At 44.0% G+C, this 24,533-nt stretch overlaps 1 protein-coding gene across 5 annotated transcripts in view; it reads right to left on the bottom strand.

Moving 5' to 3' along the window:
- Positions 1–24,533, bottom strand: part of zzef1 (zinc finger, ZZ-type with EF hand domain 1) — a 264,244-nt gene that overhangs the window by 131,118 nt on the left and 108,593 nt on the right. For 3 of the 5 annotated variants that reach the window (XM_073053829.1, XM_073053832.1, XM_073053831.1), the window contains exons 31-34: positions 12,823–12,942; positions 6,202–6,363; positions 1,720–1,864; positions 1,204–1,342 (exon numbers count right to left, since the gene is read on the bottom strand). In XM_073053829.1, coding sequence (XP_072909930.1) covers positions 1,204–1,342; positions 1,720–1,864; positions 6,202–6,363; positions 12,823–12,942 — 566 coding nt within the window. The remainder of the gene's footprint in view (positions 1–1,203; positions 1,343–1,719; positions 1,865–6,201; positions 6,364–12,822; positions 12,943–24,533) is intronic. The other 2 variants (XM_073053830.1, XM_073053833.1) reach the window with 1 other exon arrangement.

Raw genomic sequence — 24,533 nt, 5'->3', positions numbered from 1 at the left:
TGCTGATATGTAACCATGGGGCACACCATATCTTTGTTTAAAAGAATGTCATGACTGGCAAATCCCTGAGCTTGTATCAAATAAGAAAATCTACATCATCGACAAGAGAAATCCTGGTGAGTAATATACCAAAGTAATCCAGGGGTACAAGGACAAGCATTTTGGATGAGCTAAAGTGCATGATATCATCTTCCAAAAGTTGCAGCATAGGCAAAAAAGATTCCTATTCTCATACTGACGTGTCTGTCCCTGGCCTCCCCTCCATGGTGGTTGGAATAAACTCGGGCTGGAAGAGTAACACCTCATACTGTCTGGGTATCCAACCTGATGGCAAGAACGCTGCTTTCTCTAACTTCCAGTAAACTCTTTTCTCTCTGTTTCCCCCATCCCTCTTCCTCCTCTTTTTCCCTCCATTCTGATGGCCCTCTTACTCCTCCTCTTCTCCTCTATGCCCTCTTGACCTGAATTGAATTGACTTTATTTCTTACATTCCTCATATACGAGGAGCAAAAATCTTTACGTTACTTTTCCGCCTAAATGTGCAATCATTGTAATTTATAATAAATAGAACAGTCAATATAACATAGAAATATACTCAAATCAGCGTGAGTTAATCAATCTGATGGCCTGGTGGAAGAAGCTGTCCTCTGGAGCCTGTTGGTCCTGGCTTTTATGCTGCGGTACCATTTCCTGGATGTAGCAGCTGGAATAGATTGTGATTGGGGTGACTTGGGTCCCCAGTGATCCCTTGGGCCCTTTTTACACACCTGTCTTTATAAATGTCCTGAATCCCATTACCTGCCTCTGTTCACCACTTCCTTCCCATTATTCCATGGTCCACTATCCTCTCCTATCAATTTTCTTCTTTTACCTCTTCCACCTACCAGTTCCCAGCTTCTCACATCACCTTCCTCTGTCACACAGCTCCCCCAACCTGGAGTCACCTATTAACTGCCAGCTTGTACTCCATCCCTACCTACTCCACCTTCTTGTTCCAGATTCTGCTCCCTTTCTTTTCAGTCCCGTTGAAGGGTGTCGGCCCAAAATGTCTACTGTTTATTCCCCTCCACAGATGCTAGCTCACTGATTTACTCCAGTTGTTTACGTGTGTTGCTCAAGAAAATCAAGAGCATTTTCACACAACAACTTTTGCATGGCCTTTAATACCAGCTATTTAACTTCACATCAAAACCAAATTTTTACCGAGGAAGCAGGTTTTGCAGAGATCCATGTCTGGACACTGAAGACAGCGGTAGCGATGCCAAGGTGCTATTTTATGACATCCATCGCAGGAGATCTCCACATTCAACAGGTCACAATAGCGTGCAACAAACATGTGCATCTATTACGAAAGACAAGCAAATAGTCTGTCACGAGTTCTAGGGTTCAAAACTGCACATATATTTCTTCAGAAACAACAATAGAAATGAATAACAGATGCATCATATCAAAAATAAACAGATCTTATGCACAAACTCTGAAGCAAAAACTTGAAATATAATTTGCAAAAAATAAAAACATATCCTAATCTGACTGGGAAAACCTTGCCACATTTCTTCCAACTTAAACAAAAAGCACTTTATATTCATACTTTATTTTCCAACATTTAATGAAGTAAAATATTAGGAAGAGAAAATGAACACAAACCTTAGCTTTTATATTTGACAATTAAATGCAAAAGACTGCTCCATTCATAAACAAAAAAAAGCATTCACTTACTCTCCTCTTCTCTTCAGCTGTAGCATTAGTCATCCTTTCGTACCAGACCCGCAGCTGTATTCCGTCCTGACATTCCTCCATCCATTCTCTGTTGCATTCATAATCTGCAATCTCATCCTCTTCACTCCACTGGCTAGATAAACATCTCCATCAGCAACAGTTAAACGAAACTTCATCACCACCTTCTCCACCTCCCTCGATCACAGAACAAACTCCCTTCCCTACACTCCTTCAGGAACCAAACCACATTCGCCCCTCGACAGCCTGAACCAACACTATTCCTCCTCTCCATCTCACCTAATCATAGAATAAACCCAATTCCCTCTCTCCATCCTGAATCAAACCCATTCCCCTCTCCTTCCTGAATCAAACCCATTCCCCTCTCCTTCCTGAATCAAACCCATTCCCCTCTCCTTCCTGAATCAAACCCCATTCCCCTCTCCTTCCTGAATCAAACCCCATTCCCCCACTCCATCCTGAATCAAACCCCATTCCCCCACTCCATCCTAAATCAAACCCCATTCCCCCTCTCCATCCTGATTCAAACCCAATTCCCCCTCTCCATCCAGATTCAAACCCAATTCCCCCTCTCCATCCTGAATCAAACCCATTCCCCCACTCCATCCTGAATCAAACCCCATTCCCCCTCTCCATCCTGAATCAAACCCATTCCCCTCTCCTTCCTGAATCAAACCCCATTCCCCCACTCCATCCTGAATCAAACCCAATTCCCCCAGTCCATCCTGAATCAAACCCCATTCCCCCTCTCCATCCTGATTCAAACCCCATTCCCCCTCTCCATCCTGAATCAAACCCCATTCCCCCTCTCGATCCTGAATCAAACCCCATTCCCCACTCGATCCTAAATCAAACCCCATTCCCCTCTCCTTCCTGAATCAAACCCCATTCCCCTCTCCTTCCTGAATCAAACCCCATTCCCCCTCTCCATCCTGAATCAAAACCCATTCCCCTCTCCATCCTGAATCAAACCCCATTCCCCCTCCATCCTGAATCAAACCCCATTCACCCTCTCCATCCTGAATCAAACCCCATTCCCCCTCCATCCTGAATTAAACCCCATTCCCCCTCCATCCTGAATTAAACCCCATTCCCCCTCCATCCTGAATTAAACCCCATTCCCCCTCCATCCTGAATTAAACCCCATTCCCCCTCCATCCTGAATCAAACCCCATTCCCCCCTCCATCCTGAATCAAACCCCATTCCCTCTCCTTCCTGAATCAAACCCCATTCCCCACTCCATCCTGAATCAAACCCCATTCCCCCTCTCCATCCTGAATCAAACCCCATTCCCCTCTCCATCCTGAATCAAACCCCATTCCCCCTCTCCATCCTGAATCAAACCCCATTCCCATCTCCTTCCTGAATCAAACCCCATTCCCCACTCCATCCTGAATCAAACCCCATTCCCCCTCTCCATCCTGAATCAAACCCCATTCCCCTCTCCTTCCTGAACCGAACCCCATTCCCCCTCCATCCTGAATCAAACCCCATTCCCCCTCCATCCTGAATCAAACCCCATTCCCTCTCCTTCCTGAATCAAACCCCATTCCCTCTCCATCCTGAATCAAACCCCATTCCCCCTCCATCCTGAATCAAACCCCATTCCCCCCTCTCCATCCTGAATTAAACCCCATTCCCCCCTCCATCCTGAATCAAACCCCATTCCCTCTTCATCCTGAATCAAACCCCATTCCCTCTCCATCCTGAATCAAACCCCATTCCCCTCTCCATCCTGAATCAAACCCCATACCTCCCTCCATCCTGAATCAAACCCCATTCCCCCTCCATCCTGAATTAAACTCCATTCCCCCATCCTGAATCAAACCCCATTCCCCCCTCCATCCTGAATTAAATTCCATTCCCCCTCTCGACCCTGAATCAAACTCCATTCCCCCACTATCCTGAAACAAACCCCACTCCCTCCTCCATTCTGAAACAAACCCTATTCCCCCTCTATCCTCAATCAAACCTCATTCCACCTCTCCATCCTGAATCAAACCCCATTCCCCCCTCCATCCTGAATCAAACCCCATTCCCCACTCCATCCTGAATCAAACTCCATTCACCCTCTCCATCCTTAATCAAACCCCATTCCCCCTCTCCATCCTGAATCAAACCCCATTCCCCCCTCCATCCTGAATCAAACCCCATTCCCCACTCCATCCTGAATCAAACTCCATTCCCCCCTCCATCCTGAATCAAACCCCATTCCCCACTCCATCCTGAATCAAACCCCATTCACCCTCTCCATCCTGAATCAAACCCCATTCCCCCTCTCCATCCTGAATTAAACCCCATTCCCCCTCCATCCTGAATTAAACCCCATTCCCCCTCCATCCTGAATTAAACCCCATTCCCCCTCCATCCTGAATTAAACCCCATTCCCCCTCCATCCTGAATCAAACCCCATTCCCCCCTCCATCCTGAATCAAACCCCATTCCCTCTCCTTCCTGAATCAAACCCCATTCCCCACTCCATCCTGAATCAAACCCCATTCCCCCTCTCCATCCTGAATCAAACCCCATTCCCCTCTCCATCCTGAATCAAACCCCATTCCCCCTCTCCATCCTGAATCAAACCCCATTCCCATCTCCTTCCTGAATCAAACCCCATTCCCCACTCCATCCTGAATCAAACCCCATTCCCCCTCTCCATCCTGAATCAAACCCCATTCCCCTCTCCTTCCTGAACCGAACCCCATTCCCCCTCCATCCTGAATCAAACCCCATTCCCCCTCCATCCTGAATCAAACCCCATTCCCTCTCCTTCCTGAATCAAACCCCATTCCCTCTCCATCCTGAATCAAACCCCATTCCCCCTCCATCCTGAATCAAACCCCATTCCCCCCTCTCCATCCTGAATTAAACCCCATTCCCCCCTCCATCCTGAATCAAACCCCATTCCCTCTTCATCCTGAATCAAACCCCATTCCCTCTCCATCCTGAATCAAACCCCATTCCCCTCTCCATCCTGAATCAAACCCCATACCTCCCTCCATCCTGAATCAAACCCCATTCCCCCTCCATCCTGAATTAAACTCCATTCCCCCATCCTGAATCAAACCCCATTCCCCCCTCCATCCTGAATTAAATTCCATTCCCCCTCTCGACCCTGAATCAAACTCCATTCCCCCACTATCCTGAAACAAACCCCACTCCCTCCTCCATTCTGAAACAAACCCTATTCCCCCTCTATCCTCAATCAAACCTCATTCCACCTCTCCATCCTGAATCAAACCCCATTCCCCCCTCCATCCTGAATCAAACCCCATTCCCCACTCCATCCTGAATCAAACTCCATTCACCCTCTCCATCCTTAATCAAACCCCATTCCCCCTCTCCATCCTGAATCAAACCCCATTCCCCCCTCCATCCTGAATCAAACCCCATTCCCCACTCCATCCTGAATCAAACTCCATTCCCCCCTCCATCCTGAATCAAACCCCATTCCCCACTCCATCCTGAATCAAACCCCATTCACCCTCTCCATCCTGAATCAAACCCCATTCCCCCTCTCCATCCTGAATCAAACCCCATTCCCCCTCTCCATCCTGAATCAAATCCCATTCCCCCTCTCCATCTTAAATCAAACTCCATTCCCCCTCACCATCCTGAATCAAACCCCATTCCCCCCTCCATCCTGAATCAAACTTCATTCCCCTTCTCCATCCTGCCCTAATCTCGAACTTCAAAATTACATATTGTAATAGCTCCCTTCTTTACAGTCCTGTCTCTCCACACCCCTCAACTCTCCCTCCGCACATGCCCACTATCTAGTGAGTGAATATTCTGTTAAAACTATATTCAATTAAAACTATTTTTCAAACATAATTAGACAAGTTGTGTTCAGTTCTGGTCACCACATTACATGAAGGATGTGGATACGAGAGAGCGTGCAGAGGAGATTTGCAAGGAGGTTGCCTGGATTGGGGAGCATGCCTTATGAGAATAGGTGGAGTGAACTTGGCCTTTTCTCCTTGGAGCAACAGAGAATGAGAGATGACCTGATAGAGGTATATAAGATGTTGAGAGGCACTGATTGTGTGGATATCTGGAGTCTTTTCCCCAGCTAACACAAGTGGACATCCTTTTAAGGTGCTTGGAAGTAGTTACAAGTGGGATGTCAGGGGTAAGTTTCTAGCACAGAGAGTGGTGGTTGTGTGGAATGGGCTGCCAGCGGTGGTGGTGGAGGCGGATACAATAGGGTCTTTTAAGAGACTCTTAGACAGGTACATGGAGCTTAGAAAAATAGAGGGCTATATGGTAGGGAAATTCTAGGCAGCTTCCACAGTAGGTTACAGTCAGCACAACATTGTGGGCTGAAGGGCCTGTAAGGTGCTGTAGATTTCTATGTAAATACGTTAAGATATTTGCACAATGTCACTCACACCACATCAACTACGAACTCTGTATGCCATGTTATTTTGAGTATTTCAAAAGTATTGCAGTATTATACTCACTGTATTGTGCTGTCATGAATACTGATGTTTTCCTGTGACATTGCCAAAAGGAGATCAGGTAGCTTGATGTCATTGAAAAAGGATAGGTCCATAGGTTCCCAACCCATATCGAGCAAGTGCAGCAGGCAGGTCTGAATGCAGGATAGTGCTGGGAGTAGGGTCCTAAAACAGAAGGGAAACACAATGTGAAGAAGGGAAAAATGTTCTATAAACAATATAGTGAACTTTGGCACTGCAGGAACAGCAAAAATTATGAATGGGATGAATTCTGTGCTGGACATTATACAAACTAAAATTAGTGGATTCCAGTTACTTGGGCCATCGGTTAATTTAGCCGCTTATTTACGACAATTCTTAAAGAACAAAAGTTGGGATTTCTTTCATTTATTTGGGACACTATGCCACTTAATTGGGACAGATGATTGTTGCCAAACAGTTTCTAACTAGTGTCAGTAATGTGCACTTTTGTGGCCATTAAGACACTACAACATATTTAGAGGGAAGTTTTTAAACTGCATCATTTGTGTTCAAAATCAGGGATTTTTGCCACCGATAGTTGACGAGAAATTAGCAGTAAATTCAGAACTGTTTTGCTCACTACAGTTTCAAGTTTTCAGGCTTGGAGGCATGAAAAATGCCGAGAGTCAAAATGAAACCAGTTCCCTACTTCAAGTTGGGAGCTATGAAGAATTTGAAGGTATTTGCAATCTTCTTAAATGTTACAATGAAAACAAAAATTTGAAGAATGTAACAGTTTCATTTACAATCAAAAACACAACAGCATATACTGGATGAATTCCATCATAGATAACTATTTGTAACTAGTTCACAGCTTTATAGTACTGTATTAATGCTGGTAGTGTTCTAATTTAACACACACAAAATGCTGGAGGAATTCAGCAGGTCAGGCTGCATCTAAGGAAAAGATTAACCAGTCAACGTTTCCAAATGAGACTCTTCTTCAGGGCTGAGAGGGAAGGGACAAGATGCCTGAATTTTAAAAAGTGTGAGGAGGGGAAGAGGCTAGCTGGAAGGTGATAGGTGAAGGCACATGGGTAACTTCACTTTGGCATGCTGGCAGCACCCATGTCACACAGGAACCCACAAAGACTCTGTCCAAGCGCATGCTCCACCGCATGCCAGTTTACTCGACTGCTGGGCAAATTCCCAAACATCACCAAGCCCTTATTCACTGTAGTCACAAAAAATGGGTTCAAGCACCACATAGGGGTTGACTATGCCAGCATAGCATCTGACCCAGAGGTCCAGGCTTACCGAACAGCAGTCACAGGCCTGTGGTTGGCTGACATTAAGTTCAGAGTTTCCCTCCTGTGGGATGTTTCACCCAGCCGCCCTCACCCCATCATGCCACAAACTGGAGGCGGACTATTTTTAACTCTGTACATGGCCTTTTGCATCCAGACTGGAAGGCCTCACAGAAACTGGCCACACCAAAGTTTAGAAAGCCTTAGAAAGGACACGCGTGATTGGACTGCAGCCTGTGTGGAGTGCCAGCGGGCAAAAGTTAACCATCATGGGCACCTTCTGAGGTCCCCGAGTGACAGTTTGACTGTTAATGTGGACCGTACCACCAGATGGTCAGAGATCACCCCTCTGGCATTAACGACGAATGCAGACTTGGCTTGGATGTTCATCAGCACCTGTGTGGCTCAGTTTGCTGTCCTCTGGGCTGCTATGGCCCGGAACCTTGGTGTTAAGCTACATCACACCACAGCGCATCACCGACAGTTCAACAGCCTACGAGAGCAGGTTCCTGAAAGACTGCTCTGATGGCTTCCCTGACAGATGTGACTAAACACATTGATGAAGGTAGAGCAGTAGATGTAGTGTATATGGATTTCAGCAAGGCATTTGATAAGGTACCCCATGCAAGGCTTATTGAGAAAGTAAGGATGCATGGGATCCAAGGGGACATTGCTTTGTGGGTCCAGAACTGGCTTGTCCACAGAAGGCAAAGAGTGGTTGTAGACAGGTCATATTCTGCATGGAGGTCGGTGACCAGTGGTGTGCCTCAGGGATCTGTTCTGGGACCCTTACTCTTCGTGAGTTTTATAAATGACCTGGATGAGGAAGTGGAGGGATGGGTTAGTAAATTTGCTGATGTCACAAAGGTTAGGGGTGTTGTGGATAGTGTGGAGGGCTGTCAAAGGTTACAGTGGGACATTGATAGGATGCAAAACTGGGCTGAGAAGTGGCAGATGGAATTATATAAGTGCGAGGTGATTCACTTTGGTAGGTCAAATATGATGGCAGAATGTAGTACTAATGGTAAGACTCTTGGCAGTGTGGAGGATCAGAGGGAGATCTTGGGGTCCGAGTCCATAGAACACTCAAAGCTGCTATGCAGGTTGACTCTGTGGTTAAGAAGGCATACGGTGCATTGGCCTTCATCAATTGTGAGATTGAGTTTAAGAGCCGAGAGGTAATGTTGCAGCTGATCAGACCCCATTTGGAGTACAGTGCTCAATTCTGGTGGCCTCACTACAGGAAGGACATGGAAACCATAGAAAGGGTGCAGAGGAGATTTACAAGGATGTTGCTTGGATTGGGGAGCATGCCTTATGAAAACAGGCTGAGTGAACTCGGCCTTTTCTCCTTGGAGTGACGGAGGATGAGAGGTGACTTGATAGAGGTGTACAAGATAATGAGAGGCATTGATCGTGTGGATAGTCAGAGGCTTTTTCCCAGGGCTGAAATGGGGAAGCACGAGAGGGCATAGTTTTTAAGGTGCCTGGAAGTAGGTACACAGGAAATGTCAGGGGTAAGTTGTTTATTTATTTATTTATTAAACGCAGAAAGTGGTGAGTGTATGGAATGGGCTGCCAGTGACGGTGGTGCAGGCAGAAATGATAGGGTCTTTTAAGAGAATCCTTGATAGGTACATGGAGCTTAGGAAAATAGAGACCATGGATTTGCACCTTGGAAGGTTTCCAGGGCACAGGCCTGGGCAGGGTTGTATGGGAGACTAGCAGTTGCCCAAGCTGCAACACCGTGCCCTCTCCAAGCCACCAATGTTGACCAAGGGAAGGGCAGTAGGCACCAGCAGCTTGGCACCAGTGTCGTCGCAGAGCAATTGTTAAGTGCCTTGCTCAAGGACACAACACGCAGCCTCAGCTGAGGCTTGAACCAGTGACCTTCAGATCACTAGACCGACGCCTTATCCAGTAGGCCATGTACCACACACAGAAAAATAGAAGGCTATGGGTAAGCCTAGGTAGTTCTAAGGTAAGGACATGTTCGACGCAGCTTTGTGGGCCGAAGGGCTTGTATTGTGCTGTAGGTTTTCTATGTTTCTATGTGTATTGGCATGATCATCTCCTGTGGGTCCTGCCAGGGCTCAGAACAGCTCCAAGAGAGGATCTGCGGTCATCCAGAGCTGAATTGATATACGTGCAGCTGTGAAGAATGTCGGGTGATTTTATTCCTGACGCCACAAAGCCAGGTCGGCCTCACCACAGCATTCCACCCTCTTCAGTAAATTTAGTTCCTTTACACCTGTTCCTATCTCCCATCATGGAGTACAGAACCCTTGGGCTCCTGTTGACCTACATTTCACCTTATTTGTTTTCAACTGCCATGATGCACAGCAACATCCCCATAGGCCCCCTTACAATGGCCCATTCTGTGTTTTGGAACAGGGATAGAAGGGGTAAACCTGTGTGTATTTCAGCAGATCGCCTTAAACCGGCCCACCAAGATGTGGAGGATTCCACTACCATGTTCCTGCTGTCACGACATGGCCGTGAGCGTGTCAATACATCTCAGGACGAGCCAGAAGCCCCTACTGTCCTTCCACCCATGTAACTCAGGACCCGAGCCAGGCGGCTTGTCTGAACTCCAGGCAGGATCACAATGCCTGTGTGGGTAACGTAATTGGTGGAAACATACAGAATTCACAACATCCAACATCGGGTTTAACAACTTTAAGAGGCTGGTCTGATGTGATGAGGTAATTATACTCTGTGTTCAGGTTTCAGAGTTCCATAAATTTGTTATTACAGCTTTATTAAACTTAAAACACCGCATTTCATTTGTGAAAACCTGCACTTGGATGGAAGAGACCAAATGGCCTAATCTTGCTCTTGGTTCTTAAGGAGAAACATTTTTTTTAAGAGCTCATGGGACTTATTGCCAACCTCAGCTTTCTGGTATAGCATCATCACCCTTCCAAGGTCAAAGAGTTTTTTTTTATAAACTCCGATCAATATTTCTTGCTCAGCCTCTTGTCATAAACAAGGGAGCAATGAGATTTTATTTGGCCCATGATTTAAACAAGATAAACAATGGGGCTCAAGTTGGCCTAATTAAACATTGCACTCACTTGGCCTAACTAATGTAACTGAAAAACACCACCTGCAGATGCAGTCAACCAACAGCAAAACAGTATCAATGTCAGGAAGCACTCAGGATAGTTAGGAATGACAGGAAGACAATCTAGAATTCATCCTTCAGCTTCTGCAATGGGCGACTCATCTGTATGCTTTTTTAGTTCGTAAGAATTGCACCTACGTTTGGCAATTCTTTGTAGCTTAAAAATCTTCTGTAATTTAGATTTTTTTCTGAATTTAGAAATCTAGGAGTTTTTAGTCTATATAAAGAATTATTCATCTAAATTAATTGTGTAATTGTTGTAATTGATTAAAGATAAAATGAACTGTGTTTGAAGCACAACATGTCCTCGATACAGAGGAGGCTCACACTCAAATAGTGATTGACAGCTAGACCTCACCGTGGAAACTAGGCAGTAAAGTAAAATTTTCCTTAGTGTACATTAATACAGTATATTCTCCCTAAAGTTAAGGTACTTGTAGATACATAAATTGGATTGGGCTTAAAATCGTAAATTTAGAGCTTGCTGATAGCGGACTCAATATGTTCAATGAACAACAGTACTGGAGGGCAACAATGAAAAAGACAGAACTTCTCATGAACACGAATCATGAGGGTGAAAAATCTAAAACAGATTCCTCTGCTTTGATCTTCTTCCATTGGAAATGGAATGTTATCACGTGTACCCAGATACAGTGAAAAGCTGGCCTTACGTACTGTTCCTACAGATCAGAACATTCCGGAGTGAACTGAAGGAGAGCAAGATAAACAGTAACAATGCACCAGTACAGCTATAGTAAACAATAAGCTGCAAGGTCATAACAAGGTAGACTATGAGATTGAGAGTTCATCTCATCATACCAGGGAACTACTTACAAACAAGAGAAAATCTGCAGATGCTGGAAATCCAAGCAAGACACAAAAAATGCTGGTCTATGGAAAAAAGGTAAAGTCGACGTTTCGGGTTGAGACCCTTCGGTAGGACTGGAGAAATAAAAGCATAGAAACTCTAGGTGAAACCGGAGGGGGGGGGGGGGGGGAGAGGGAGGAGGGATGAAGTAAAGAGCTGGGAAGTTAATTGGTGAAAGAGACAGAAAGCCATGGAAGAAAGAAAAGTGGGGGGGGAGCCAGAAGGAAATGATGGGTGGTCAAGGAGATAAGGTGAGAGAGGGAAAAGGGGAAGGGAATGCTGGGGGGGGGGGGGGGGGGATTACCAGAAGTTTGAGAAATTGATGTTCATGCCATCAGGTTGGAAACTACCCAAATGGAATACAAGGTGTTGTTCTTCCAACCTCAGTGTGGCCTCATCACGACAGTGGAGGAAGCCATGGATGGACACATCGGAATGGGAATAGGAAGTGGAATTAAAATCGGTGGCCACTGGGAGATCACACTTGTTTTGGCAGAGGGAGAAATTGTGTGCTGGAAGTGGAGGCTGGTGGGGTGGTAGGAGAGGACAAGAGGAACCCTATCCCTGGTAGGGTGGCAGAAGGATGGGGTAAGAGCAAACACGTGTAAAATGCAAGAGTTGCAGTTGAGGGCAGCATTGATAATGGAGGAAGGGAAGCCCCTTTCTTTGAAAAGAGGAGGACATCTCCTTCATTGTAGAATAAAATGCCTCATCCTGAGAGCAAATGCAGCAGAGATGGAGGAATTGAAAAAAGGGATGGCCTTTTAATAGTCTTTTAACAGCAGGATAGAAGCTGTCTTTGACCCTGGAGATATGTGCTTTCACACTTTTTAGCCTCTGCCAAATGGAAGGGAGAAGCAAGAATGCTGGGATGGACAGGTCTCTGATTACATTGACTGCATTACTGAGGTGCCAGAAGTACAAAGTCTCTGCAGGGGAAGCTGGTTTCTGTGATGTGTTAAGGTGTCCACAACTCCCTACAGTTTCTTACAGTCGCATTACCATACCAAGCCACTATGTATCCACAGAAGCTACTTCATGTAGTGCACTGATAAAAATGGGTAAGGGTTGACATGGACATGACAAACTTCTTCAGCATCCTGAGGAAGTAGAGGCAATTGTTACCTTTCTTGACCAAGGTATCTACAAGGTCGGACCAGGATAGGCTATTGGTTATGTGAACACCTAGGAGTTTAAATCTCTAACCCTCTCAACTTGTAGACAAGCCCCCTCCTAAAGTCAATGACCAGTTCATTTGTTTTACTGAACTTGAGGGAAAGGTTGCTGTCATTACCCATTTTCTTGCATTTTACAAGGGGCTTAACCTAAAATAAAACAGAAGAATTCAGGTAAATACCTACCAGTCTTTCTCAGTGTTAAACTGACGTACAGCATTTACAAGAAGCAACAGAAGATTGTAGTAACTCTGGCGGAGTACACTCCATACGTCCTTTCCACAGCCCTCCAATTGCTGGCGATAGCTGGAAACACAAAGCTACAATTAGATTTTGGGTGTCATATTTGACAGTAGCAATGATTAATAAAGCAGATACCCTAAAAAAATCATAACCACATGAATCATCATTTGAGCAAGAACCAAAAGTCCTCACCTTCATCGTTCACTGGCCTGTAACTTTGCATTCTGAAGTACCACAACAAAGCAGACTTTAGCAGTGTAAGTAGATTTACCATGGAAAACATCACAAGAAAATACTGTACCAAAGGAACTTTGTATCTAGTTTTGTAATAAAGCTGACAGATGAAAATGGCAACAGCTGAGGTCATTCCACTTCGAAAATCTGCACCAGTTATGAACCTCACAACTGAAGACCAAGGGTGCATTGTAAAACTTGAAGCAGATTAACTATGTATTTTACAATCATGGCAGAAAATTCATCCCCTCAGAAAAGGCAAATGGAGCTAAACAGAAGGTAATGAAAAGCAAGGCCCCAAACAAAGTGGCAGATACCAGTGAAACCAAGAACCCTGGCAGATGAATGTCAAACACGAGAGCAACAACTGCCACGCTGCTTGCAAAGATACATACAAAAATTCTGATAGAAATTGCAGTGAGCGAGAAAGCTCCCTCATTGGTTTGAAAAAGGTCTAGACTCACTCAGTGTGTGTAACTCTATATAACACAGAAAGATGAATCTACTCAGAAATGTGGATCCAGCAATCATGAAGCCAAATGATAATTCTGCTTGCAAACTATAATTACTTCTGCAAGGGTCAAATATAGTACAGTGCTTTGAAAAAAGTATTCAACCCCCAACCCTTTGTTCACATAATTGAGTATTACAACCAGGGATTTTGATCAAATTAACTGAGAATTTTTATTCGTGAATCTCAAGCTCCTTTTTTCATAGAGCTGAAAAAATAGAAAATGGTAAAGCATGAAAAATTAAAAATTAAAAACTGAAATGTCAGCAGTTCAAAAGTGTTCATCCCCCTTTGTTCAGTACTTAGTTGAACCACCTCTTGCAGCTATTACAGCCTGCAGTCTCTTTGGATAAGTCTCTATGGATAAGTCTCTATTAGCTTTGCACAACATTATAGAGCCTATCTCTCCTTGCAAAATTTCTCAAGCTGTGCCAGGTTAGTTGGGGAGTGGCTGTGGACAGCAACCTTGAGGTCTCACCAGAGATGTTCGATCGGGTTAAAGTCAGGACTCTGACTGGGCCACTCAAGGACATCAATTTTCTTCATTTGAAGCCACTCTATGGCTGCTCTGGCAGTGTGCTTTGGGTCATTGTCTTGCTGAAAGACAAACTTCCTCCCCAGTTTATGCTTTCTGGCAAGGCTAGCATGTTTTTAATCTCTGCATTTAGCAGCATTCATCTTCCCACTAATCTTGACCAGATTTCCCAGCTCTGTTGCTGAAAATCATCCCTATAGCATGATGCTAACTCCATCATACCTTACAGTAGGGATGGTATTATGTGGCTGATGGACAGTATTAGATTTACGCCACAGGTACCACTTAGTGTTAAGGCCAAAAAGTTCCCCTTTAGTTTCATCTGACCACAGGACCTTCTTTCACATCTTTACAGTATCTTCTAAGTGTCACCTTGCAAAGTCTTTATGGGCAATATGCTTTTTTAGCCAAGGCTTCCTCCTTGCCACTCTTCCATAAATACCCTTTTTGTGCAGGATGCTTAGAGACTGTAGAGCCATGAACTTCATATCCAGTTGGAGCCACTGACTCCTACAACTCACTCAAAGTGACTGATGGTGTCACAGTAACTTTTGTTACAATTAATATTCTTCTCCGGTGCCTAAGTTTAGTAGGTGGCCTCACTGAGGGAGTGTGGCTGTGGTTTCATATTTTTTCCACTTTTACATGATGGAATGTTTTTGTATCCTTCCCCAGGTTTGTGCTTCTCTATTGTCATTTCCCTGACTTGCCTTGAATGCCCTTTTGTCTGCATTTTAGTTGGTCTATTGAAAATCTACCATACTGTTGGACCTTACAGGGGGAGGGGTAGTTATTTATTCAGGTGATCCTCCAATTTTCTACATGAGCAAATCAGATGAGTTGGTAAGGTAGTATATAGTATTGCACCGGAGGAAAGTTAGCATGGTAATTACAAAGAGGATGAATATTTTTCAGCCTCTCAATTTTCCTTTTTAATAAACTGTTGTCAAGTTTTGGAATTTTTCTCTTGATTTGACATGATGCACAATGTTTTGTAAATTAGTTCAAAATGCTACTAATTATATTTAAAAATTTAGAAAATGAAACAATAAAATGTGAAAATAGTTACGGAGGCTGAATACTTTCTAAAGGCACTGTATCAACTGGCTTTTAGAAAAACGATGAAACAGTTTATCATCAAATAAAGCCCCTTTGAAACACACACATTAACACTATTTTTAAGCTAAGTGTGGAAAATCAAACTGCTTTGATTATATTGAAAAGTAAATAAAACTTCAGAGATTGTTTACATTTGAAACCCAAATTAGAGGCGGCATCTGATCATTGGTACTCATTTTCAAAGTAAAGTGGATCAAAGAATAACTTAAAATTAGAAATCTCCGCTCCTGCAGAATTTTTTCCTCTTATAATTGGCAAGTTAATGACTTGGGCAAGTCTCCAGGAAGAATTATTAAACTGGAATCATAATGATGTGTCAAACTGGTCCAGTAAAGGTTCTAGTTTGAAATCCAATTTGGGCATTTGTGGATATAATCTAAGGTGATGATTCTGTGCAGAGCTGCAGGAGGCAAGCTGTTAAAGCTGGCAACATCTGAAGTTGTGTGTGTCTAAACTAACATGACTCTCAAACAAGAAAACTAGCTAGTAACGGCAATGCCGTTTGTGGAAACAGTTCCAAATGACACAGTGCACATCATCATGACTACATTTTGATAAGTATTGCAGCCCTGAGTAGATATGGGAATCTAAACATTTCCATTTCTGTATAAAAGAAATTCAAATGATTTTGTTTGTTAAATGGAGCGATGCCATTAACGTTTTTCCACCATCTCACTGGGCTATGTTACTGTGGATGTTGAATTCCAAATTTCCATACATGAAAAGAAGATGCTTATGATCTTACTAACATGTTTATGATCTGAGCAGTATTTGCTAAAGCCAGTTTTCAAAAATGGCTTTATGCAAAACATCCTCAATACTCTCACTCACCCCATCCATTTACTTAATGCTTAAAATAATACTGAGGAGTTTCAAATCTCCTGAGGCATTACTTTCATATAAAAATACACATCACTCCTTTGATGGTCATACGTTATCCATTTAATACAGGAATGGAGGGGGTGGTGGAAATATCCACGTACATCTGGATAAAAATTCGTGGATGGAAATTTTTATTTTGGTTGTTAATCATATGTTTGTAATAAAGTTTGTGGGAAAGACTGGCATCATTAAGAACCCACCGCAGTCTCCCACACACATTGTGTCCTATTCCATGGGATAGCATGGAATAGGACACTTTATTTACTTCAGAGAACATTCATAATCAAAACAATATATTATCAGAAAATGACATTTCCACCAGCAAAACGGATGAAGATGCTATTGGGGGGGGGGGGGGGGGAAAGGAAGAGAAGCAGTGCAGTGTATTTAATTTGGAAATAAATAAAAACCGCACATAAGTAAAGCAAATAAATCAAAGCCACCAGGTTCAGCCTGGAGCCTGTGCTGGCAAGGTTCCTTACTGGCCTCAGCAACCCTAAACCACTCATAGGAAGGAGAAAATTCCAACAACTTCCTGTCCCTGACAACATTTAAGATCCACCTAACAGCTCCACCCCACCTCTGACACTCAAGCTACATGGAAAATCAGGAAAATTTAGGGGTAAAATCAGATCAGCTCCACAACTGAAAGCCCTACCAACATTTACTATTACAGCTCACATATGAAAGCAGCTGTTTAAGCGAGATACCAACACCTTGTAATAACACCAAGCGAGGTGCACGAGAAAGCCATCATGTGTTCCTCCTAGCTGTCAATGTTCAAAAAATTTTCAAATTACTTGTGTAAATTAGACCATCTCAACTTACTCAGTAAAGATTATTAATAAAGATATCAGCAATAATAATGTATATTTAAAATAATCTCGAAACTATCTGATGTGGAATTACACACAAGGGTGCAGCCAGCAACACAGTATTGCTTCAAAATGCCTCAATACAGGGGAGTTTGCGATCTATACTATTAAGAGAAAATGAAAGGTAGCTAAAGCCAAGAGAACGGTCACAAGAAACAATACCTCAGTGCCACTCAGTCATGAAAAATTACCACAATCTAAAGCGCATTAGCTGGGCCTAGGAAGAAATTTGTAAATCTTATAACTGTCAGCAGAGTAAGCGATCTTTTGGGTTATTAGGAATTCAGAAGGAATTAAAAAAATCAAAATCAGGTTTAAACTAACCGACCATTGTTGAAATGGGCTGGCATTAGAGTGCCAAGCTGAGAATGACTCAAGAGGCTAAGGTAAACACCTGGTAAGTTTCTTTCTTGCTTTCTTACTACAGTTAGAGCAATAAAACAAGTAAGTGGACAGTGGAGTGCTCTTCTTCTGGGATACGGGAAGACAGGGAGACCCCCAGGATCTCTGATGATTACACCTGCAAGTACATCCAGCCACAGCTTCCTATACACCAGAAGCAGAGCTGGAACAACTCTAGATCTGACTCTGTCACTCAGGAGGTAAGGGGAGAGAAGAGGCAAGCAGTAATGAGACTGTGTTAGTAAGCAGTACTGATTCATTGGTTAGAGGTTCTGAGGACCTGAACGAGATTCCCCGATGGTATGTTGCCTCCCAGATTTCAGGCTCAGAGACATCTTGAATCAAGTCCATTGCATTCTTAAGGGGGAGGGGGAGCAACCAGAAGTTGTGGTCATGTCAGCACCAATGACATAGGCAGGAAGGATGGTGTGGTCCTGCAAAGTGAGTTCAGGGAGTTAGGCACAAAGTTAAAGTACAAGACCTCCATGGCAGTGATCTCAGGATTGCGACCATGCTAGAAATAGGAAAATAATAGTTTAAAATGAGGCAATAAATAAAAAGATAATATAGTTTAACACGTGGCTAAGGAGTGAGGGCTTCAGATTTTTTGATCATTGGGCTCTCTTCAGGAAACGTGGGACCTGTACAAACAGGATAGTTTGCACCTAAGCTGGAGGGTGAAGATATTCTTGTGGGAAGGTTTACTAGTGCTGCCCCAAGGATTTTAAATAATAGTTACAGGGGGGTGGGAATCAGAGCGCCAGGGCAGAAAGTAGATCTGAGTTCTGTCTATTTCAATACAATGAGTATTGTAGGTAAGGCAGATGAGATGAGAGCATGAATCAGCACTTGGAATTATGATACTGTAGCTATGAGTCATACTCAGTTGCAGGAGGGGTAGGACAGGCAGCTCAATATTCTAGGGTTCCATTATTTTAGACAAGATAGAGCGGGAGGTATTAAAGGGGGAGGGGTGGCATTACCAGTGAAGGAAAATGTGGTGGCAGTGCTCAGAAAGCACAGACTGGAGGGCTCGTCTAATGAGGCTATACGAGCAGAACTGAGGAATAAGAAAAGGATGAACACATCCAAATCTCAACATGGTGCCAGCAAACAATGCATTCAATGGCAACGTCCTTCAGACAATTCACAAAACTAACTCTTTCAAATATGATTCTACTACTAACTGGAACCTGTAATTTACACTTTGATAGTGTGTTTTTGGGCTGACTGAGCAATCGAGTACTTTGCCGTCTGAGTTTGGGAGCAGAGTGCGCAGCCTGGAGACGGGGCGGGCGCAAGGCCATGATCAACTCCATTGCTTCTCTCCATTTGAGACGATGAGCAAGGTTGAAGTCAATGAAGACAAGAGCAAGACTAGAGAAGGCAAGCGTGTATTCAGTATTGTCTGCCTGTGTTTGACTGGTCTTCCTCTCCCCCTTGCTCGCTGCTGTTGGAGAAAAGGGCAGCAGTCTTGGGTTCCACACTGCAAGGGTTGATTGGCAAGGCACATGGCTGTGGACTAGTTTTGGGGGAATTTTGAGGTTCATGTTGCATGTGTTACTGGACTCTGCTTACTTTTTTAAAAAAAACTGTTTTTGAGCAGTTTGATCAGGGCGATTGGTGAGGACTGGGTGCTTCAGTGAAGACTGGCTTTGCCACCTACAGTCAGCCAGCAGCACTGAACTGAACTCTCCTGCATTCCTGGTTCAATGTTGATATTCTGTGTTGTTGGCTCGCTTTTTACCGTTTTGTGCAATTTGTATATTTTCATGTAAGGGTGTTTAAACTTTGAACCACAATAGTCAGCAGGATTTAGAGGAGTAAATTTATAGAGCAGAGGTTCCCATCTTGGGGTTCACAGACCCTTCAGTTAACAGTAGGAGTCCATGGCACAGAAAAGGTTGGCAATTCCTGTTCTAGAGGTATAATAGTCACTGTGAATGTGGAGTAGCATATATAGGCCAGATGTGAAATGGCACGGTGAAAACCCACATCAAGGGGCAGAGGAGGTTTGGGTTACCTGGAGAGATCGGCGGTAGCAGAACACTGCATTCGCAATGGCCATAGGATTGACTTCGATGGCACAAAACTACTGTGTTGCACCAATGGCTTTTGGGAATGCCTGGTGAAGGAAGCCATTGAAATAAACTAGAGGAAAAGACTTCTAACAAAGACGAAGGTCTTGCTCTAAGTAAGAACTGGACTTCGATTGTAAACAAGGTAGGACAGTGGAAACCTGATTGGAAGAGGACTAATCTATCAGGAGAGATGGACAATGGGAGCATAAATAGGCATCCCTGATGAAGATGGCAGAATTTGTCATTGAAATGTTGGTTAAAATCAATACCTGTATCCAGTTGGAAGCCCGAGAAGAGTTCATTCAAGACAGCAGAAAGTTGCAAGAAAAACAAGTCTGTGATGGTGTAGAGTAATGTAATGAGTGACAGATGACACATTGTCCATAATAAAACTGCTCTACATAATTCACATCGAGTCGTTGTTGTTATGAAGGATGAACTGCTCTGATGGGCAGAAGGGTGCAGAGTTGCCCATGTCCCCCCCCCCCCCCCCGGGAGAATCACAAACCATTACTGTTGCTATGCTGCTAATGAGAGAGAGAGATGTAAAAGAAAACATGCTGGAACTGGAACATCTGCTACAGATAAGAGAGAGATAAAGCAGGGGGCAGAGACTTGTTGATTCACCATATTATGACTTCTGAAAGACTTATGGCTTCTGAGAGGGTTATTTATCTTATACCATTCTGTTCATTAAAATTCCTCAGTGGACAGCCGGAGTGGGCTGGTTTGATGGACAAAGCCATTCAAAACTGATTGACACCTGAGACCCCGTGAGTAGGGATAAAAGTGAGGTCTGGGGAGACACCCCTCAGACACACCAGGAGACACACTATTGAGCACTGGTTAAGTGTTGGAACCCACGTGAAGGTGTGGGGCATTGGAGACCGAAACAAAGAGATCGGTCAGTTTAACTCACAGTGTTATAGCAGGGCCGGTGGGGGCTTGTGTATGTGCCCACTCATGCCAGAGTGACGAGTCCACCACAGAAGAACGGTCTAGCTGAAGGACAGAGGGGTGATACCTGAATGGCCACAACACATCAACGGATCAAGAACGTAAAGGAAGGTTTGTCTGCCTGTAGCTGTTACTGCTTGCTCGCTCTCTCTCTCTCTCTCTCCAACGATTATAACACATCAACCAACATCTACCTCAGCACGTATGAACTGAACTGAACTTTATACTTATAAATGACAATTCATTATCCCCTAGACATCGATAGAGCTTGTTTATAATTGCTTATTATTATACCCACACTTTTAGGTTTATTATTGCTAACGTGTATTATCTATATATTTGCATTATTGATATTGATTTGTATATTTTACTAATAAACACTGTTGAATATAGTACCACCAGACTCCAACGGATTCTTCTATCTTTGCTGGTTAGACACTCAGTTACGGGGTACGTAACATTGTGTTCACTTTAAGAGACTATGTCTGACGTAAGGCGTCAGTTTAAGGCGATTGCTTTTTGTTTGTTCATAATGGAAGTAAAGGGCTGTGGCTTTTGTTAAGCACACAAGATGACCTTCACATTCTAGTCACAATTTCATACACTGGTGACCCTGACGCTCTCAGACAATTCCAGAGTTACTCAACAGCATATTGACCAACTTGGTCACTTTGAAGCTGCCGGAGTTTTGGGAGCAGCATGCTACTGCGTGTTTTTCACAGGCAGAAGCCCAGTTCACGTTGCGAGAAATCACCGCAGAAAATACCAAATTTTACTATGTTATAGCATTGCTAAGTAGTCCCACTTCAGCCAGAGTGTTGGGTCTACTAAAAGACCCGACTGCACGTGATAAAAATGTCACTCTGACTTTTTAAAGAACTCTGTACGCAACAAATGCCAAATTAAGTTTGTACAGCCCTCGCTAAAGTACCGTGAAGGACTTTAGAGAGCTTGCTAAAATGGCCGATAGTCTACACTCAGCCCTCATAACCGTGAAGGACTATAGAAAGCTTGCTAAAATGGCCGATAGTCTACACTCAGCCCTCATAACCGTGAAGGACTATAGAAAGCTTGCTAAAATGGCCGATAGTCTACACTCAGCCCTAATGTACACGCGAAGGACTTTAGAGAGCTTGCTAAAATGGCCAATAGTCTACACTCAGCCCTAATGTACACGCGAAGGACTATAGAGAGCTTGCTAAAATGGCCGATAGTCTACACTCAGCCCTAATGTACACGCGAAGGACTATAGAGAGCTTGCTAAAATGGCCAATAGTCTACACTCAGCCCTAATGTACACGCGAAGGACTATAGAGAGCTTGCTAAAATGGCCGATAGTCTACACTCAGCCCTCATAACCATGAAGGACTATAGGGAGCTTGCTAAAGTGGCCGATAGTCTACACTCAGCCCTCACTAATGTAACCGTGAAGGACTATAGAGAGCTTGCTAAAGTGGCCGATAGTCTACACTCAGCCCTCACTAATGTAACCGTGAAGGACTATAGGGAGCTTGCTAAAGTGGCCGATAGTCTACACTCAGCCCTCACTAATGTAACCGTGAAGGACTATAGGGAGCTTACTAAAATGGCCAATAGTCTACACTCAGCCCTCACTAATGTAACCGTGAAGGACTATAGAGAGCTTGCTAAAATGGCCGATAGTCTACACTCAGCCCTCACTAATGTAACCGTGAAGGCTATAGAGAGCTTGCTAAAATGGCCAATAGTCTACACTCAGCCCTCACTAATGTAACCGTGAAGGACTATAGGGAGCTTGCTAAAATGGCCGATAGTCTACACTTAGCCCTCATAACCGTGAAGGACTATAGGGAGCTTGCTAAAATGGCCGATAGTCTACACTTAGCCCTCATAACCATGAAGGACTATAGGGAGCTTGCTAAAATGGCTGATAGTCTACACTCAGGCAGGCAGCGGCCCATCATTTCTTCTCCTTTCCCTGCCTCAATAAGCCCAGTCAGCAGAGCATCAAGCAGACTCACACCGGCAGCTCCAAACCAGCCAATGCTAGGACTGTGTTTTAACCACACACACTTTGGCATGAACACCAAGAAGTGTTGACTGCCATGCAGCTTCAGGGCATCAGAGGTCTGAACACTGAGTTCCAGCTGCCAGAGTTGCCTAATGTTCACCCTTTCAGGGCAACGCTTCCTGTGCAACACGGGAGCTGCAGTATGCTGCCAGCAACGGCCATTGATGATGAGGCAGTGATGGACCCTTGCTGAAAGCCGCCAATAGCAGCAGGATCTGGACTTATGGGACACGACGCAAGACGCTCTGTTTCAATGGACAACGCTACATGCGAGACTTTGTCTTGGTTAGAGTTGCTAGACCTCTGCTCGGCGCAGATTTCATGTGCGCCAGAGGACTGTTCGTAGATCAGAGTCACAGAATCATAGAGAAGTATGGCACTGAAATAGGCTCTTTGGCCCATCTAGTCCATGCCAAAACCATTTAAACTGCCTACTCTCATTGACCCACATAGAGAAGATAGCCCGCCATACCCCTACCATCCACACACATAGACAAACTTCACTTAAATGTTGAAATCGGGTTCGCATGCACCACTTGTGCTGACAGCTCATTCCACACTCACAACCTTTTAAATGAAGAAGTTTCCCCACAAGTTCCCCTTAAACTTTTCATCTTTTCACCTTAACCCATGACCTCTGGTTGTAGTCCCACCTAGCCTCAGTGGAAAAAACCTGCTTGCATTAACCCTATCTATACCCCTCATAATTTTGTATACCTCCATCAAGTCTGAACTCATTCTTCTACATTCTAAGGAATAAAGTCTGAACCTATTCAATCTTTCCTTATAACTCAGGTCCTCCAGACCCAGTAACAACATTGTAAATTTCCTCTGTACTCTTCAAACCTTGTTTACATTTTTCATGTAGGTAGGTGACCAAAGCTGCACACTATACTCCAAACTAGGCCTCATCAACGTCTTGTACAACTTCAACATAACATCCCATCTCCTGCACTCAATATTTTGATTAAGACGGCCAATGTACCAAAAGTTTTCTTTACAACCCTATCTGCCTGTGATGAATGAATTATGGACCTGTATTCCCAGATCCCTTTGTTCTACTGCACTCCTCAGTGCCCTACCACTCACTGTGTAAAACCTACTCTTGTTGGTCCTACCAAAGTACAAAACCTCGCATTTGTCTGCATTAAATTCCATCTGCCATTTTCAGCCCATTTTTCCAGCTGATGCAGATCCCTTTGCAAACCATGATAACGTTCCTCGCTGTCCACTACACCCCTGATCTTGGGGTCATCTGCAAATTTACTGATCCAGTTAACCATGTTATCATCCAGATCATTGATACAGATGATGAATAATAAAGGACACAGCACCAATCCCCTGCGGCACACCACTAATCATTGGACCCAAGTCAGAGAGGCAGCCATCTACTACCACTATTTGGCTTCTCCCACAAAGCCAATGTCTAATCCAATTTACTACCTCATCTTGAATTCCGAGCAAGTGAACCTTCCCATGCAGGACCTTATCAAATGCCTTGCTGAAGCCCATGTAGACAAAATCCTCTCCCTTGCCTTCATCAACTTCCCTGGTAACTTCCTCAGACAGCTCTAAGATTGTGACCTACCATGCACAAAGCCATGCTGACCATCCTTATTCAGTGCACGTTTATCCAAATACTCATATATCCAGTCCCTTAGATCTCCTTCCAATTACTTTCCCACTACTAATGTCGGACTCACCAGCCTAGAATTTATTGGTTTATGTTTAGAGCTTTATTTTTTTTTAAAACAGCACAACAACATTGGCTATCTTCCAGTCTTCCTGTTGCTAACAATGATTTAAATATCTCTACTAGGGTCCCAGAAATTTCTAAAAAACTGCTGGCTTGTGAACACAAAAAACTTTGGGCCATTACCCTGTACCCCCAGTAAGTTTCTTACGTTCACTCTTAGCGCATGGGGCATCACACGTGAATTCACCTGCCTGCTGGGTGAATTCCCAAACTTCACCCAGCCCATATTTTCCATTACAGTCACAAAGCATG

The sequence above is a fragment of the Hemitrygon akajei genome, chromosome 8, assembly GCF_048418815.1.
Source record: "Hemitrygon akajei chromosome 8, sHemAka1.3, whole genome shotgun sequence".
Taxonomy (NCBI): domain Eukaryota; kingdom Metazoa; phylum Chordata; class Chondrichthyes; order Myliobatiformes; family Dasyatidae; genus Hemitrygon; species Hemitrygon akajei.
Note: the sequence above shows the minus strand (reverse complement) of the source record. Positions and strands in the feature narration are given on the sequence as shown.